The sequence below is a fragment of the Ceratotherium simum genome, chromosome 13 (assembly GCF_057802395.1).
Source record: "Ceratotherium simum simum isolate JZ-2026a chromosome 13, ASM5780239v1, whole genome shotgun sequence".
In the NCBI taxonomy this organism is placed as follows: Eukaryota; Metazoa; Chordata; class Mammalia; order Perissodactyla; family Rhinocerotidae; genus Ceratotherium; species Ceratotherium simum.
In genome coordinates, this window is record NC_141912.1 from 3,366,041 (window position 1) to 3,383,363 (window position 17,323).

The 17,323-nt window shown below is 49.9% G+C and overlaps 1 protein-coding gene across 1 annotated transcript in view; it reads right to left on the minus strand.

Moving 5' to 3' along the window:
* Positions 1-17,323, minus strand: part of SLC22A23 (solute carrier family 22 member 23) — a 167,110-nt gene that overhangs the window by 38,353 nt on the left and 111,434 nt on the right. The window contains exon 4 of the mRNA XM_087437935.1: positions 4,929-5,097. Within this exon, the coding sequence (XP_087294061.1) occupies positions 4,929-5,097 (169 nt within the window). The remainder of the gene's footprint in view (positions 1-4,928; positions 5,098-17,323) is intronic.

Genomic DNA, 17,323 nt, shown 5'->3' on the forward strand with positions numbered 1-17,323 from the left:
AAACTTCCCTTTTCAAAGCTCTCCCTCATCTAGTCATCTCATTTCTGTTACCCTTCAAGCTCTATTCTCGGGACATTCTTCACGTGTCACTCCCTAGCTGGGCCTCCATGTTCCAGGGAGCTCCAGGCTCCCCACCTCAGGAGCAGTCATCACTCCCTCTACCTCATGTGCCACAGCACATCCCAGCAAGTCACACTGGGCCACTTCCAGGATATACCTCCCGTCAGATCTCGCCAGGTGACCACTCTGCCCATCGCCTGGTGCAGGTACCACACTGTCTCTCACAGCCCAGCAGCGAGGCAGCCACCCTCTCTGCACCATCTCTCGCCCACCCCACGACCACCACACAGCAGATAGCGAGATCTTCTCAGAGCAGAATCAGAGCACATTCCTCCCCTGCTTACACCTCCACTGTGTTTTCATGGCTTTTAGAATAAACCCCTTGTGCCCAAGGCCCCAGGTGGTCCGACCCCCCGGTGGGTCTGAGCTTGTCTTTTGTGCCCACCTCGTCCCTCATGCTCCAGCCATGCTGGCCGTCTTCCTCTTCCAGGAAACGCCAAGTGGAAGCCAGGTTTGCCCAGACTGTTCTCATTTGCCTGGAACTCTTTTCCGCCCAGAACTCTGTGTGACTTCCTCTTTCTGATCACTCAGGTCTCAGCCCGCATGTCGCTTCCTCAGAGAGGCCTTTCTTGACCACCCTGCTTGTTCCTCTCCATCCCACTGCTGTGCTCCATCTTCTTTGTAGCGCTGGTTATTTGAAAGCACAGTATTTGCTAGTTAATGGGTTTGTGCTCTGTGGGCTCCCCCGCACCGCCACCCGCCCCGCTGCCCTGTATGTCTCAGGTGAGTGGAGAGTGCTCACACGCAGGTGCAGTATCTAGAATATTTACCACCTAGAGCAGCATTTCACATGGGGTAGTGGTAACTACTTAATGAAATAGTTGAATTCTCTTTCTTTTTTTTTTTTTTTTTTTAAAGATTTTATTTATTTTATTTTTCCCCCCAAAGCCCCAGCGGATAGTTGCGTGCCGTAGCTGCACATCCTTCTAGTTGCTGTATGTGGGACTCGGCCTCAGGATGAACGGAGAAGTGGTGCCTCGATGCGCACCCGGGATCCGAACCCGGGCCACAAGCATCGCAGCGCGCGCACTTAACCACCAAGCCACAGGGCCGGCCCATGAATTCTCTTTCAGATTGCTCTATTTTCTAGAGTTCCTGAGATGTGAACCCCCCAGTTTATAGTTTTTGGCCCTCATAATGGATCCCCATGGGCTCTGTGAATTTTGCCTGTGAGCTCATCCTTGGCAAGAATTTTCTTCCATGTGAGTCTTCAGTGCCTGGCTCCAGTGATTCTCCATGGGAGGGTTCATTTTTGACCCTGAGGACCAATGAGCTTCACTGGTTCTTACATTCATTTCTCAGCCTTAGAGAGTGGTTGGAATTTGGAACACACAGCTATGTGTGGTGCAGACTTCAAGGCTCCAATGTCTTAAGGGGGAATCTTTTCCACCCACGGTCCGAGGCAGTCAGCCCACTTTCGAGTTGAGCCACTGTGATGGGCAAAGATTTTCTAGTTCTGCTGTCACTGATAGTTCTGACTCCTGGCTACATTCAAGGAGCTCAGTTCTAAGTGCATAAGGGGCCTGAGATCTCAGCGCCAGCCCCTGTGCGAGTGTTAAAACCCAAGCTCCTTGGACCTCTTTCTGGTTCAGATATCCTGCGGGCCGCCTCTGTGTCACTCCTGCTTGAATGCTCTCCTCGGCTGAGCCCTGGGAACTCCCCTTTCTGGCACTGGAACTCAGCATTGTGTATATTTTTGGTTAATGTAATATCTTATCCAGCATCTGTGTGTTTGGAGGGTCTTGTCAATCCAGCCCACCCTCTGGACCAGAGGACTCTTCCGGCCGATCTCCACTCCTTTGTCTTTACGGCCCTAACCCACGACCCCGCATCTCGGTGACTTTGTGTTGTGCAGTTTGGTCTATGGTCCTAGTTAACGCACTCGCTTCTGCGTCTGCTCCTCAGAGTTACTCCAAAGGCCCCAGTGCGCTGCTGGGCCCCTGGTGCAGTCAGCACTCGCTCGCTAAAGGAGGTGATCGATTCTCCACGCCTTGTCACCAGAGCTGGCCGTGCTGGCTGGTGCCGCAGCTCCCTCCGCCCGGCAGCTCACTTCATCCCTCAGACAACAGAGCCTTTCGGAGCCAGGCCTCCTACTGCAGCCCCGGGAGGAACAAGGGTACTTAGGGAGACAAGAAGGAAGGGGAGGCACCTCCACGGCCTTCAAAAGCCAAGGGTTCTTAGGAGCCTTTCAATGCTGGTAGGCGAAGGTGGAATACGGCTCTCCTCACTGATCTCTTGAACCTGCCCCCTTTACACCCAGGCTTCCAGACATGTTAAGAGGTGACATAATAATAGTAACAACAGTAGCTAATGTTTATGAGCACTTACTATAGCCAGACATGTGCCAAGCACCTTAAATAATAATATAAATAAGAAAATAACTATGGTGATCACAGCAGTTAACATACAGGTAGAGCAGCCCTCCCCAGTCTGGGCCCTGGAGCTGTAGCCACACGGAGTCGGTGCCTCGGGACGGCCAGGACGACCGTCCATCTGTCAGTCCACACGCATTTTACTTTCCAAAGCACACTGGAGCCCCTTGTCACTATCAAGTTTTGTTTTTATATTTGTGTGTTTCAAAGAATTTTTTCTTAGGTTCTATAATATATTTAAATAAATGAATGTCTTACCTGGCCTGTTATTAAGCTCTGATATATTTTTACACTTTAAATTAAAAAAATAAGATAAACACCCCCCAGACCTTTCCCACGTGGGCCAGGCCCCCAGACTTCTCCAGGAAACCCTTCTCTGCCCATTATCCCTGTCAGCTGTCCTCCTACCTGGCACAAGTAGGCTGGGCTGAGACTCAAAGCCTGGAGGTGACGGAGACAACTGTCTGCCCTTACAGGACTGTGAGTCTCCAAGAGGCTGGGCCCACCCTGTCCCTAGGGGCTGGCAGCAGCACCCATGCCCTTGGGCACTGCAGAGGCCAGGGAGTGAGAGGAGGTGGGTAGGAGGATCCGCCAGCCAGCGGGGCTGCTCTCCAGGGCACGTGTCTCTGGTGGCTGGGGACCAGGGACGGAAGCTGAGGGAAGGTGGGGACAGCACAGTGTCAGGTAAGGGTGGGTCTGGGTTAAAGGGCCAGCCGGGTGACCTCAGTTTGGTCATCTGTACAATGGCGTGATAAAATACGAAGACTGAACGATCTACTATTTGTACAGTGCTTGCAATTTGTGTCTGGCATAGAGAAAACACTACATAAGCATTTGTTAAATAAATAAACGCCCTTGAATTCCAAAACAAGCAAAGCCCAGCTGAGGCCGCAGCAAAGGAAGGAACAGGAAGGGCTTCCTTACAAGAAAAAAGGAAGAGCTGCCCACCGCATCCTGCCTTGGGGAACAGATTTAATTCTGTGCCTCTTAAGGCCCTGCTGGAGGGAGCAGGATGTCCCGAAATATGCACGGCTCCGGCCGAGGGGCTGTGACGTCCTGCCTCAGCTGGAGAAGGCTGCAGGAGGCGCTGGGAGAGGGCAGAGTGGTGGCTGTTGCTCAGGGGGTGCTGATGGGCAGGTGTTCTGGGCAGGTGGCCTGTTCTTCCTCTGCGGCTCCCTGCTGCTGCCGCCAAGGTGCTTATGATACAGTGAGCAAGAGCCGGCCTCTTGAGGCACATACACCTGCATCTCGCTCGCCATTACCTCTCTGCTGGGAGCGGGGGTGCCCGGCCCAGCACTATAGGTTAAAAGGTAGGTACTTTCTTTCCTTCCCCGGCCCCTAGAAAGGAAGCCCAATTAATAGCTCTCTCTGCTCCAGCGGACACTTAAAGCTACGACACAACTGACTGACTTCTTGCCAGAAATTTGGTTTTCCTTAGTGACTAAATAATAGAAATACAGTGTAGTGAGTATAGTCTACACTTTAGTATCTTGTACTTGTGGGTGAGGTGAGAGTGTTGGCCTGGAGAGGGGATGGAAGGGAATGGAGAGAAAGAAGAGAGTTATTGATAAAGAGGGCAGAACACTCATTTTTTCTCCTAAGCATCTCTCTATCCAAGAGCGGTGGTTTTCAACCTTGGCTAAACATTAATCCCCTCGGGAGTTTTTAAAATTCAAGTTGGCAAGGTCATACCCCCTAGAGCAGTGTGTTTAGTTGTTTTTTTCTAAAGTCAGCAAGAGAAAACCTAAAAGTTACACATGGTTCTAAAAGTCCTATTGGACTCGTCTAGAGCAGAGGTGGACAAACTTTTCTGTAGAGGACCAAATAGTAAATATATTCGGCTTTGTAGGCCACAAAGTCTCTGTTGCACCTACTCAACTCTGCCCTTGTACCATAAAAGCAGCCACAGATGAACCCATGAGCATGGCCGCATTCCAATAAAACTTTATTTACCAAAACAGACAGTGGGCCAAATTTGGCCCATGGGCTGAAGTTTGCCCATCCCCAGTCTAAGAGGAGATAAGGGGCTTTTCTGAATCATTCCTTGAACATCTCTGTATTTCCCCGTCCCAACACTAGAACTCTCCCTGTGCGAAGCCACTCACAAATCACATCAAAATAACCCAGCCAGCAGGTGTCAGAGCAGACGACAGAGGGGAGATTGCTGGAGCTGGGGGAAGGGCACCTGGGGGTCAGTCCGTTCTTTTGGCTACTTTTGCATATGTCTGAACATTTCTCAAGATAGAATGTTTAAAAAATGACATTTGAAAAAAGAGAGAGGAAAATTCCCTCACAAAAAACATGAGTTGAGACTGGCGGGAAGTCCGGGGATTGTGGGACCCAGCGACATGCGTCACCTGTGTCCTCCCTGGGGACCCAGCCTTCAGAAAGCGTGGGCAGGTGCGCTGGGTGGCGAAGCCTGGGGAGGATACTCACGACCAGTAGAGCAGCATGAGCAGGAAGGGGCAGATGATGAGGGCCTGCAGGACCTGCCAGTCCCGGCACAGGGCAGCCAGCCCGGGCATGAGGAACTGCCCCGCCATGGCCACGAAGCTCGCCACCATCGTGATCATGAACCGTTTTCCAGGGGGGCACAGCTCTATTCCTGGAACACAGAAGGGACAAGAGAGACGTGAGCGCCCTGCCCTATGGCCTCGGGACCACGGGTGCACCAGGGCCAGCGCACTTCCCAACCCGCCAAGAACAGTAACATCATCTTCATTTGCTGGTCGCCACGAGAGCCCTGCACGGTATGTCACTGCCAAGACCCTCGTTTTCTCAGCTGGATGAGCTGAGGCCAGACTGGGAAGGGAGCGAGATTGTCGCTTAGGTCACAGAGCAAGTCGGTGGCAAAAGAAGGTTGTCATTGGGAGTTGCCTAGCCCAGACACAAGGAAACGCTGCTTTGTACAGGGACATGGTGTTTGCAGCCACGTTGTTCCCATCCTCTGCTCGCTGGATGTTACTGAGTGGGTTCCCGCTCATGCCCCTCTGGTGCCGTTCCCTCCATCTATCACGCTGTCCTGGGGGACCCTCTCAACCTCTGGACAGGGCACCAGGCGTCCATCGGCTCACTCCTATCCACCTGCACCAGCCCTCCTGGTCCCGACTCCAGTGCCCCTTGGAACTCTGAGACCCAGGCAACCTACTCCCACTGCGACACCAAGACAGACCCATCGCACCTCAGCTTATCTATGTCAACAAGACAAAACCACACAACAAAGCAGACTTGGGTCATGGAGTAGCGGTCTTGCCATAAGCCCCTCCTCCATATCGGAATTCTGTTGCCCACCGTGACACAGGCATGTAGCACATCCCTGTTTGCAAGAATCTATGCTCTTCATTTGACCCTGACTAAAAAAGATGGCCACAAAACCTTAAACTGTAGCACCCAAAAGATAACAGTACAGCTCTACCACGTGAAATTCTGTAATAAAGGCCTTCAATCCTAGAAAATGCAGCTGGGTCTCATGCATTTTTTTCCCCTATAGAGCATGTAAATTTGTTTGCTGTCTTCTACAATATGCAGTATTCTCTAAAGCTTGCTTTTTTTTTAAGTGGGGTTAAAATGATTTTTAAAAAAGCAAGCAGAAAGACCCTCAGGAGAGGATACTTTTCATGCCTCTGGGTCTGGAGACTGTTTGTAGATCAGAAGCTACAGCCCATCTGCTGGTTGTCTGGAGACCACAGCCCAGGTGGGAGGCGGGAAGGCAATAAGAAGGGGAGCAGATTAGAGGGGAGAAGAGACGACTTACACTGGCTACAAGGATAGAATCAGCCCGACCAAAGAGAGGGCACTACACCAGCCAGTACCTACACCAACTCATTGGCAGGAAAAAAATAATAAAGTCACCAGAATTTCCATTCCTGCTCAGCCACAGACAAACAGATTGTCATCACAGCTATTGGTGACTGAGAGAGAAGCCCAGCCTCTCTGAATATCGCTTATAAAGAACTTTTGGCCATTGAATTAGGAGAAAAGGATTAAACAGCCCTCTCCTGGCCATTTACAGTGATGCTGTTCCTTTCAACGCACAGGCCAGGTTCACTTACAAGATTACTCCCCGGGCCGGCCCCGTGGCTTAGCGGTTAAGTATGCGCGCTCCGTTACTGGTGGCCCGGGTTCGGATCCCGGGCACGGACCAACGCACCGCTTCTCCGGCCATGCTGAGGCTGCGTCCCACATACAGCAACTAGAAGGTTGTGCAACTATGACGTACAACTATCTACTGGGGCTTTGGGGGGAAAAAAAAATGAGGAGGATTGGCAATAGATGTTAGCTCAGAGCTGGTCTTCCTCAGCAAAAAAGAGGAAGATTAGCATGGATATTAGCTCAGGGCTGATCTTCCTCACACATACACACACACAAAAGATTACTTCCTAGTGGGGCTCAGACATTCACTGCAGATCTGGCATTTCTGCTCCAAAAAATAATAAAGAGATCAGGGTCTTTCTAGAAAAGACTCACAGCTGCAGCTTCTAGTTTTCACTTATCAATCATGAGCACTGGATTTGCCGTTATGAAACCAGAAGTCTGCATTAGCCGGGGTGAGTTCCGCGGCTCGCACAGGTCAGGATCAGAAGAGAAAATGTAGCACTTGGACAGCCAGGCGACCTTCACACACGGTCAGAGAGATGCTGTGAAAACAGCACAACAGCTTCCTGTCGGCGCTTTGCTGGTCTGGCAGGCACGGCACACAGCTTGCCGTTCCCTCTCATGGCTTCTCTCTCCAATTGTGATACAGTAAGTATGGAAATACCTGCAACCGGAAGTCCTTTACCACAGTCCCCTTGGGACGTCTAATCCCACACGCTAATCCACGCTGTGCACATCACACACACGGTCAAGAGGCCGCTGTCCAAAGTGGGGTCTAGATTTGTGGATGACAAAGGAAAACTGTCCCCTGAAGGGCACATGATTCCATAGTCTTACTTCTCACTCTCTCCTTGCTGCAAATGAGATGCTATGACTGGTACACATCTTAGCGTTACTGTTGATATGACAGTGATCAAATTGTCATAGTTTTCTTCAGCAGGGTTCCTCTCCCTCTCCCGGGAGCGGTCTGAGAATCCTCTAACTCCTCGTTACTCGGACCTGAAGCACCAGTATCACCTGAGAGCTGGTTAGAGAGGCAGAACCTCAGGCTCTACCCAGACCTACAGAATCAGCATCTGCATTTTCAAGAGATCCTCAGACGACTCAGTGAGAAGCACCGACTAACTATACCCCGCAAACCATGAGCATCACCCACAGCAAGAGAAATGTTTTTGCCTCCCAGACGCACATCTATGAGAGCTGAATAAGTAACATCATTTTCTGACCTCTCCACTCCTGTTTCTGCTAGGAACCCTGGCAGAGATTTTACTTTATTTCATCAGGTGGAAAAATGTAGAGCACTCGAGCAGATATATTGTATTTGAGCATTCCTGCCAGGGCAACGAAAGACACAGCGACTTGAAATAAGGACGCAGGTACGACACTTGAAGATAATGACCTTTTTGCCTTGATTCACCAGAAAAATTCCTTCCAAGCTGCCTGAAATCAGCTATGTGCTGAAGGTGGCTATAAAGATGTTTTTAAAAAAGCAATTATCGAAGAACCGCAGGCACTTTACGCTTGCCATTAATCACCTGTTCCCTTTGGATGGTGAGAAATCAGTTTTTCTGAAGGGGAAGAGAGGAAGAGATACATCAGAACATCAAAGCCTTCAGTCCCGGCATCCGGTAGGAGGGGATGGGGACTACAGGTAGACGGTGTCTGCCCGGAAGGGCCTGGGCCCAGCTCTGCAAACAGGAGCAGCTGGGGCAATGGTCACACACCTTAGAGATGCCCACAGCCACCTGGCCAGTGCCACTGGCCTTGGTCTGGGAAGGCAGGGAACTCACCACCAGCAGGGAATGGTGTCCCCGGTCCAGCCGCCCCCTCAGGACCTGGGTACCATGTAGGATTGGTCACCACAGGCAGGCGTCCACAGCTCTGAGCTGCCAGCCAGTCAGCAGCACCTGTGGAAGGCCCGGGTTGTCTGCTGCATCAGGACACTTCTTGGAGACACTTTCTTTGCCAACAGCACCAACCTGGAGTTGTCTGAGTAGATTTTCACTTATGGGCAGCACCCTCCCCTTCATTAAGTAAGACAATTAAGGGTCACAAAAAACTACCATCTTAGGTGATGCCTCATAGACTCAAACATAAGAACATCTCCAATGTCCAGCATGCAGCGCTTTCACTGCTGTGGTTAAGGGCCCGGATTCGAATCCTGCCCCAGCACTTGGGTTCAGTCATCTAGAAGTCCTGTGCCTCAGTTTCACCATCTGTAAAATGGGCTGTTGTGAGCATTAAGGAGGCACAGAGTGCCTGAATATAGTGAATGCTGCATGTTAGCTCTCGTAAGTAATATCACCCATGAGTATCATATATAACAATGTCATTATTGCCAAATCATTCTTTGGTCTCATCTGACCTCTTTATTATTCACCTGATCTGGTGAATTTCAAGGTAGGACTGAGGTTTGTTCTAAAAGACTGAAAAAGAAAAATAACCTACAATGACAATCTCGCTCTTCCTTCTCCATATATTTTCTTTCATGGAGATTCTCTCAGAACTAGAGACAATCCATTAGTGTAAAAACAGAACTAAGTGAATCCAGGAAAACTACATCAAAAATTCCCATTGTTAAAATGACTTTTCCCCCAACGCCTTGATGGAGAAGGCTTAAAAGCTGTTCTTACAAGCTTGACATGCTTTATCTATCAGCAGAGAAATTACTGGAAGTTATGAGAATTAAACAGCATGTGGTTAAGACTTAACTGAAGCATCCAGCCTGTAAAAATACAGGGGCTCACGACCACAACAGTGTGGCCCCTAGCCCTCCGCGAGCTCTGCTGGAAATGTGGTGTTGGGCTATAAGTCTGGGAAAATTCGCTTTTCGGAAGCTTTCAGATTCTTACAAATTTCCTGAGGGAAAAGAAAGTTGTGCTCCTCAGATCAGTCACTTCAGGTGACGGGGGAGGAAGACCTGAGGGGAGTGAAGCATCGAAGCCTGGGGGTCATCAGTGGCTCCTGGGAAGGAGGGTGTGAGGGCCAGTTTGATGTGTCAGTGTGGCGGGGCTACGGTTCCCAGGTATTCAATCAAGAGTAATCTGGGTGCTGTGTCAAGGTCCTGTACAGAGGTGATTAAAGTTCACAATCAGTTGACTTTAAGTAAGGGAAACTATCCCAGATAATCTGGGTGGACCTGACCCAATCAGTTGCAAGGCCTTAAAAACAGAGCTGAGGCCTCCCTGAAGAAGAAGAAAACATTTTGCCTGTGGATGGCAGCTAGCTTTGCCTCGTGCCCGAGTTCCAGCCTGCCTTCCTGCCGGCCTGCCCTCCTGCCGGCCTGCCCTCTGGATTTCAGGTCTGCCTAACCTGCCCCCATAATCGTGTAAGCCAATTCCTTACAGAAAACCTCTTCCTATATATCTCCTCCTGGTTCTATTTCCCTGGTTGATACAGAGTCCGGCTTCTTGCACTCACACGGGGTCACGCAGGGTCCTCCTGAAGCCCCATCTCAGAAGCTGCTTGCCTGGCCGCCTACTGGCCTCCCTAAAGTGCTGCCAGGAGGGACTGACACCTCCCGGCCCTGCTCTCTTCCAGGCCAGCCTGGACACGGTTCCCCAGACTCACAGGCACTGCCAAGCTCAAGGGGGCATCTAAGTCAAAACCCGTGAAGGTGGCAGGCACCTCTATTCTCTTTGTTAAGTACATAGATGGCCCTTAGACCGGTTTCCCGGACAAGACAACAAAACGGCATTGAGAATAGGCAAGGACATGCAGTGCAGGCATCCCCCAGCAGACGGGAGCTGGGCAAAAAGAAGAAAGCTGTGAATCAGGGGGGAAGACATAAAAATTAGACTTCAGAGTTCAGAAAGGAGTTTGTAAGTTCTGGAAGAAGAAAACACGATGATAGCTTTTATCTGTTTTGGCAGCACAAATGTTAGGGAGAGGGTGCTATGTCCCATTGACCATCTCTCCACCAGGAATTCAAGGGCAATCTGAAAAGGGAACAAACATCTCTCCAAGGCCCCATCCAGCTGGGAATTCCAGGATCCCATACAACAGCCGCTAAGAGGCCCTATACGCAGATGTACCCAATTTCAAACACTCGGCCACTTAAAGTGATGGCATCAAAGCAGAACGAGCTGAAATTAGCCACATGGTCTGCATGAAGGGTTTTGAGGGTGTAGAGCCCTAAGGGTGGGTCCAGGTGGCTCCATCACCCAAATCCAGTTCCACTGTGACCTCTGAACCAGGAGCTCTCAAGTGCGGCCTCTACAAACTCCGTGGGCTACTAACAGGGCACCTCTGGGGGAACTTGGCTAAGTGGGAGGTGCTACAAGAGGAACCTAGAAGTCACGTGCCTACTACAGAGAAAAACGAAGTTCTTCTAGAAAACACCCCCAAATATGTCCACCAGGAACCTCAATAGACCGAATATCCTCCTTTGGCCCAGACCAAAGGCACTGTCTTCTCATTTATTCACTCTTTGTCACCCATGTTCGGCTAGATGGGTTTTAAAAGCCCATGGTTTTGCCAAATAGTGACTTTAGAAACTCCTTGCTTATACAACTTAATTAAAAAAAAAGATACCCTGTTCATATAACACAGAGTCTATTGTGGGTACGCTCACGCTCAGCACTAGCAGCTCAGGACCCCCTAGGTGGGCAAAGCAGTGTTGGACCAGAGCCGAGCTCCATGTGGTGGACACACTGAAGCTCCCAGGAAGGGGCGGGAGGGAAGAGACATGGCTCTGTGTGGTGCTGGCCGCCAGAACTCACCCCTGCTCCTAAGTCTGCGGCATTTGCCTGCCAGAAATACCAGCCAGAGAGCAAGGTTTTCACATCCTCTTCCCACTCCCCACCCCACCAACACACTTACCTAACTAACTGTTCACTGGATTTGGAAATTATGATTATTTAATTAAAAAAAAACTTTTGGAACCAGTCTTAAAAAGACATGTCCTATCCTTCTTTAATATGTAAGTGAATAAAAGACAATGCTTAATCTTTCTTAAATGTATTTTAAAAAGCTGGGTGTATGTTTGCTGAAGTCTATATTTTCTTGGGATCACCAAGTGTTCCCAGCTTCTCTAAAATGAGTCTACAGGATTTTTCTGGATCCGAGTTGGCTAGTAATGAGGAAATATATGAAGCTGACAGACAATATTTACACCAGAGAACAGGAATCGTGCCTGCGGGGAGAGGCTGAGGCCCAGACTATGGGCTGACGGGGTTCAATTCCCTCCCGCCTCCTCCGGGCCGGGTGAGGTCACTCGGCCTCTGTGCTCCTGTTTCCTGTCTGTAGAGCACACAAGCGTGGCAGCACCGCACACTGGCACACGTCTACCCGCCACAGGAGGCCTCCTGCTCGCCGCTGTCCTCGCAGACCTCAGGCCGCCTCGAGAGGCTCCGGCTGGGCTCACGTCACTAAGACACTAACTCCAGAGAACTAACCTCTTCCATATGGGAACTTAAGTCTCCTGTGTTTCAGGCAAAACTTGGTCAGAACTAAAACGATATGGTGTACGAGCCCCAGATGATAGAATTCTCATTTTCCAGTAGCCTCTGCTACCCAGGAAAGCTGACAAGGCTACCTGGAAGGAAGACGAGTCTCTTCTGGGTGAGGGTGAGACGTGAAAGGTCCCTCTTCCTGCCACCACTCCCCCTGCAGGGCTGCACTCCAGCCCCGAAGCCCCCTCCCAGACCCGCCTCTCCCTCACTAATGCACACACCAGGTTCCCAGGGAAGAGCAGAGGCCTGAAGGGAGGAGAAACAAGCCTGGAGCTGATATGAGCACACTCCCACTGATGTTCTCACCGCACACTCTACTCCAGGAGAAGAGCCAGCCCCGGCGGCTTCCCTGGCTGCATATGCCCTGGGTCACTCTGACTGGACCCAAGACACCACTCCACGTAGGAGGAGCTGGCACACTCACGGGAGGAGGGAGACGAGACAGGCCTGGCAAAGGACGGGGTCTCCCCAAACTGTATTCAAGCGCCACAATTAACCACGCCTCCTGGAACTGCCTGGGAACGAGAAAGCCATCAAACCAGGGACACTGCTGAATGGCTCGGCCGTGCATCCTCGCAGAGGGCAGGCCCACACACAGCCGCCTGGGCCACTGCCACTCGACTGCACAGCCCGGGCAAGAACACACGCCATTCAGAGGCCCCTTCTCCAAACTTGCCGTCCTTTCCGACGAGCCCACTCTCCCTGCCCACCCCAGCCCTCCTCCAGCATCAGGCAGACAGCCTAGCACACTGCAGCACTGGAGAGACCGCAGAAGGGAAGGAGGCCCTGCTCTCCCGACGGTGTCCTGCCGCCTCATCTGGGGGAACGGGAGGTGCCAAGGCCGCCTGCCTCACTTGGGCACTGGCTTCCTCCAGCCTGGCCCCAGCTCAGCCTCAGGGCTGCTGCTGCCCGCCTGGAGGCCACCAGAGGCCCCTGCATGCAGCCCCTGGAGCCACCCGGGGCTCCTCCTCACTCCCTCCCCAGCAACGGGGAGAAGGACAGAGAGCTGCTGTTCCTCCTGGGCCTCCTGTCTCCTGAGTCCGCAGCCCCCCTTCCTGCCACTCACCACGCCGGCCTGGAAGTGGATGCACTACTCAATAATTACCGCCCTGGTCAAGGACACAGCGCCCCCGGAATCCTGAAAAACAGACCTCTGGACATGTGATTGTGGAAAGGCCTGAAATTGCTAGTCATGCAGACGCAGACAGCATTGAGGATACGACTGTCAAAGGCTGCTATTATCACAACAGCCCCAAAACCTCCCCTTCCCGTGGAAACGTCCTTTTCCTCTTAATTTAGAACCTGCCAACCTACAGGAATGGTCAAAAGAATCTGAAGGCTGTTTTCTCTATTCAGAGAAAGAGAAAATTAAAAATACAGAAATTTAAATATTTCCTACAAATCACATTCCAGTGTCTGCCAGACACGCAGACATGGACATTTAATGCCCAAATGCAGAAGCATGGACTCAATCACTGGTTGAGTACCTGTTCTGTCTCCAGAGCTGGGCTAAGTGACAACTCCCACTCGCTGTGCGCCGGACACTTCACATGTTTCACGCAGTAAACTCATTTAGTCTGCACAACAACTCGACGATGTAGGTATTGTTTTTAATGTTCGTTTTACACAAGAGGACCTTGAAGCTCAGAGTGATTAAGTGACTTGTCCAAGATCACACAGCTCAGGAAGGAACGAGGTAGGAATTGAAGCCAGGTCTCCTGTGGGACCCCACCCTCTGCTGCAGGTAGGAGCTGCCTTCAGATGAGTCCCTGGGGATTAGGGCCCCCTGATGTGCTCCGCCAGCATCTAAGCTCTGTGGAGGTGAAGGCCTCTTCAGCTTTGCCCACCGTTCTTCCTCAGAGCCGAGGACAGTGCCTGGCACACAGCGAGGGCTCAGACACCTGTCATGGAGAACCGTAGGATGCATTCTTCCTGTCTAGTTCAGTCCCTTTACCTGCGTTCCTCTTGCCTTGGATCTCATAACGGCATCAATTAGGGCCCTGGTGGTGGAGACCAGTCAGTGCATCTGCAGAAGCCATTCTTACATGGAGCTCATCAAGGTCCACATCATGGTCCACATAGTCACATGTCATTCACATATGATAAAGATTTGGGAAAATAACCATAAAATCCAGCTGCCCAATATGAGCGATAAAGTTCAGTTTCCTTTCCAGGTAATAAATTACTTCTATTACTTTACTTTTTTTTTTTAAACTAACATTACAGTTACTCAAAATGAGGAATGGGGATTTAAAGTCTCACTACTGTTTCTGCTCAGCAATCTCTTCTGTTTAAAAACAATGACTGATGTTCAGCAGCATGTGCTCAAGAATTCAAATTAATGCCACTTTTAGTCTTCCAGTATTTAATAAGAGCAGAAAAATCCAAGAAGAGAAATGACTTCAAACATCAGAACAGACTCACGTCCACTAAAATCCTTCCATTTCAGGTCTGCTGAGCATTTTCAAGCTAAGTGAAGGAGCAGAGGCGGAGAGTGGGTGGTGTGGGGTCAGGAACACAGTGTAGAAATTACCGTGCAGGTTTTCCAGCCGCCAGATCCAAAGGAACAGTTCTCACTCCTCATTTTCCCCGGTACTGTCCATTCTACGGATCAAAGTTACACTCACTGACTGATCCCGTCTGCATAATCAGATTATGCATCTGAGCAGATGGAAGCCTCACAGGCCTTCAGATTTGCAACCTTAGAGGAGTGTGGCCAAAGAGACTAGCCCTCAGTTACTTCCACCTCTGCCCCACAACAGCACACACTGAGCTGCCCCCACATGTCAGTGGGCAGGGAGGATTACCCAACTTGTATTTCTCGTCATCAGCGTTGTCCATCTTGTCGTCATTTCATGAGCTTGGCAGGCAGTCAGGGAATCATGGGTTGGTTTAGGGTAAACAGGCTATATCTCAACCTGACTTCAAAGTATCCTTACTGTGTAACGTCTAGTAATAGTAAATGCATTTCTCTCTTTGGCATAATTTTTCTAAAAAGGGAAGAATTATTAGCAATAAGTCTTTCCAAACAAGGCCTTCCTTTTTTCTTATTTTCTCACCTCATCTTCTCTTGCATCTGCATTTAAAAAAGTGTTTCTTTTAAAAGTTCACACATTCACAAAGATGAGAGAATAGTGTAATAAACCCTCAGGCACCATCTGCTAGGGTCAGCTCTTCTAAATACAATATACAAAGATATGTCTCTCTATAAGAAGGACATTTCTTATGTGAAGATGATACCATCATCACATCTAACAAAATAATAATTCTTCAATATTATTTAATATCCAGTCTGTGTTCAAATTATTCAATTACCTCAAAAAAAGTCTCTTCATAGTTGTATTTAAAAAAAATCAGATCCAAACAAGATCCATTTGTTGCATATCTCTTAAGTCCCCTTCAATCCAGAAAAGCCACTCTCCCATCCCCTTTTCCTCGCTGGCACTGTCTTGCTGAAGAGGCCAGGTGGGTTCTGGTGTTATGAGACTACTTTCCACAGTGGGGTTATCTTGTTCCTTCACACCCTGCTTTAACCTCTAAACTGGAAGCTAGACCTAAATGTCTGGCTGGACTCAGGTTCAGCATCTTTGGTAGGAACGGTTCATAGGTGGGCCTGTCCTTCATGCTGCAGCCCCCCAGGGGGCACACCTACTAGAATGAGGCCAATATGGATCAACGGAGTAAAGTGGTGGCATCTCAGCCCCCCATCCTGGAGCCACTCACCAACATTTTTCTGACTGGTTTTGGCATCCTCTGACCATCAACGCCCACATCAATTATTTCAATAGGGGTCCAAAATGGTGACTTGATTTTCTAATTCTGTCATTCATTGTGCATTTTTTTCACTTTAAATTATTTTGTAAAGAACTTTTATTCACCAGTGAGGGCTATTTCTTTACCTGGAAATACAGTTAATTCAGAAGAGGCAGCACCATACAATTGTGATCACTTCGGGGGATGGATAATGTCACACGTCATGTCACTCTCCAATGGCTCCCACTGCACTCAGAGCAAGAGCAAGGTCTTTCACCATGACGCAAGACCTCACATGGTCTCCACCCCTCCCTCAGCCCTTGGACCTCATCATGTGCCACTTCCCGCCTCGAGTACTCCGTTTTAGCCCCGCTGGCCTCCTTGTTGTACTTACTGTCTGTCCCCTATGCCTGGAACCCCCTTCCAAGAAAGTCCCATGGCTCCCTCCTCTCTGTCTTCAGGTCTCTGCCCAAGTGTCTCCCTATCAGGGAAGCCCTGCCTGATCATCCTATACAAAACAGCAATCCCTACCCCTTCTCACTTCCCCAAGTTCTCCCTGATGACGATCACACAGGGAGAGTGTCTCCTCAACAGTGGCTCTCAGGTGTGCACCCACACCAGCAACATCAGCACCACGTGGGACCATGCTGGAAACACAAATTCTAGGGCCCTCTCCAGACCTACCAAACTAGAATCTGGGGTTGGGTTCAGCAATCTGTGCTAATAAGCCCTGCAGTGATTCTGATGATTGCCAAGTTTGAGAACCACTGGAATGGATTTTACAAATATTATATCATTTATATCATTTAATCCTCCTAACAACCCTATGAGGTAGGTACTACTTTATCTTTCCATTTTAGCTATGACAAGACACAGATTTCTGGCCCCCCCACTGGAGATTCTTATTCAGGGGGTCTGGGGCTGGGTCCCAGAATCCGCATCTCTTACAAGTTCCCAGGTGATGCAGACGCTGCTGGTTTCAGGACCACCTCTGGAAACCAGTGCTCTGAACACTGTAGGTAGAGTTTTACATATCTTAACCCTGGGATCCCGTAATTAATTTTCCCTTTACAGCATTACTATATTGAAAATTAAGCAAAACATAGCTCCATTACAGCTTATTACACCTGTTGGCCTACCAGGCGGGAGTGACTAGACGCTTGTTTTTCCCCAGCACCAAACATGTGACTTTTTTTTTTTCCATTGAAGAAAATAGTTCTTCCAATACCCGAAGGGCACCGCAGGCAGAGGCATAAAAGATGTGGAGTTGCAAAGAAATTCAACTCTCAGTTTATTTCAGATGAAAGGAAACCCAGAGAACACCCACCAGGGCTGGCAGAGTCAAATGCCAGGTAGATAAGAAATGTGGAAACTGACCTGGTGTGAGGGGTAGGCCTGTGGCAAATCGCCGAGTGCCTGCCCAGTTAGAGGCCTTTAAATTCAATTAGAAAATAAAACACTGTCTGGGTCACACAAAACATGCCAGGGTCAGGGTCTGGCCACACACGGCCAGCCTGCAGCCGCTGAACC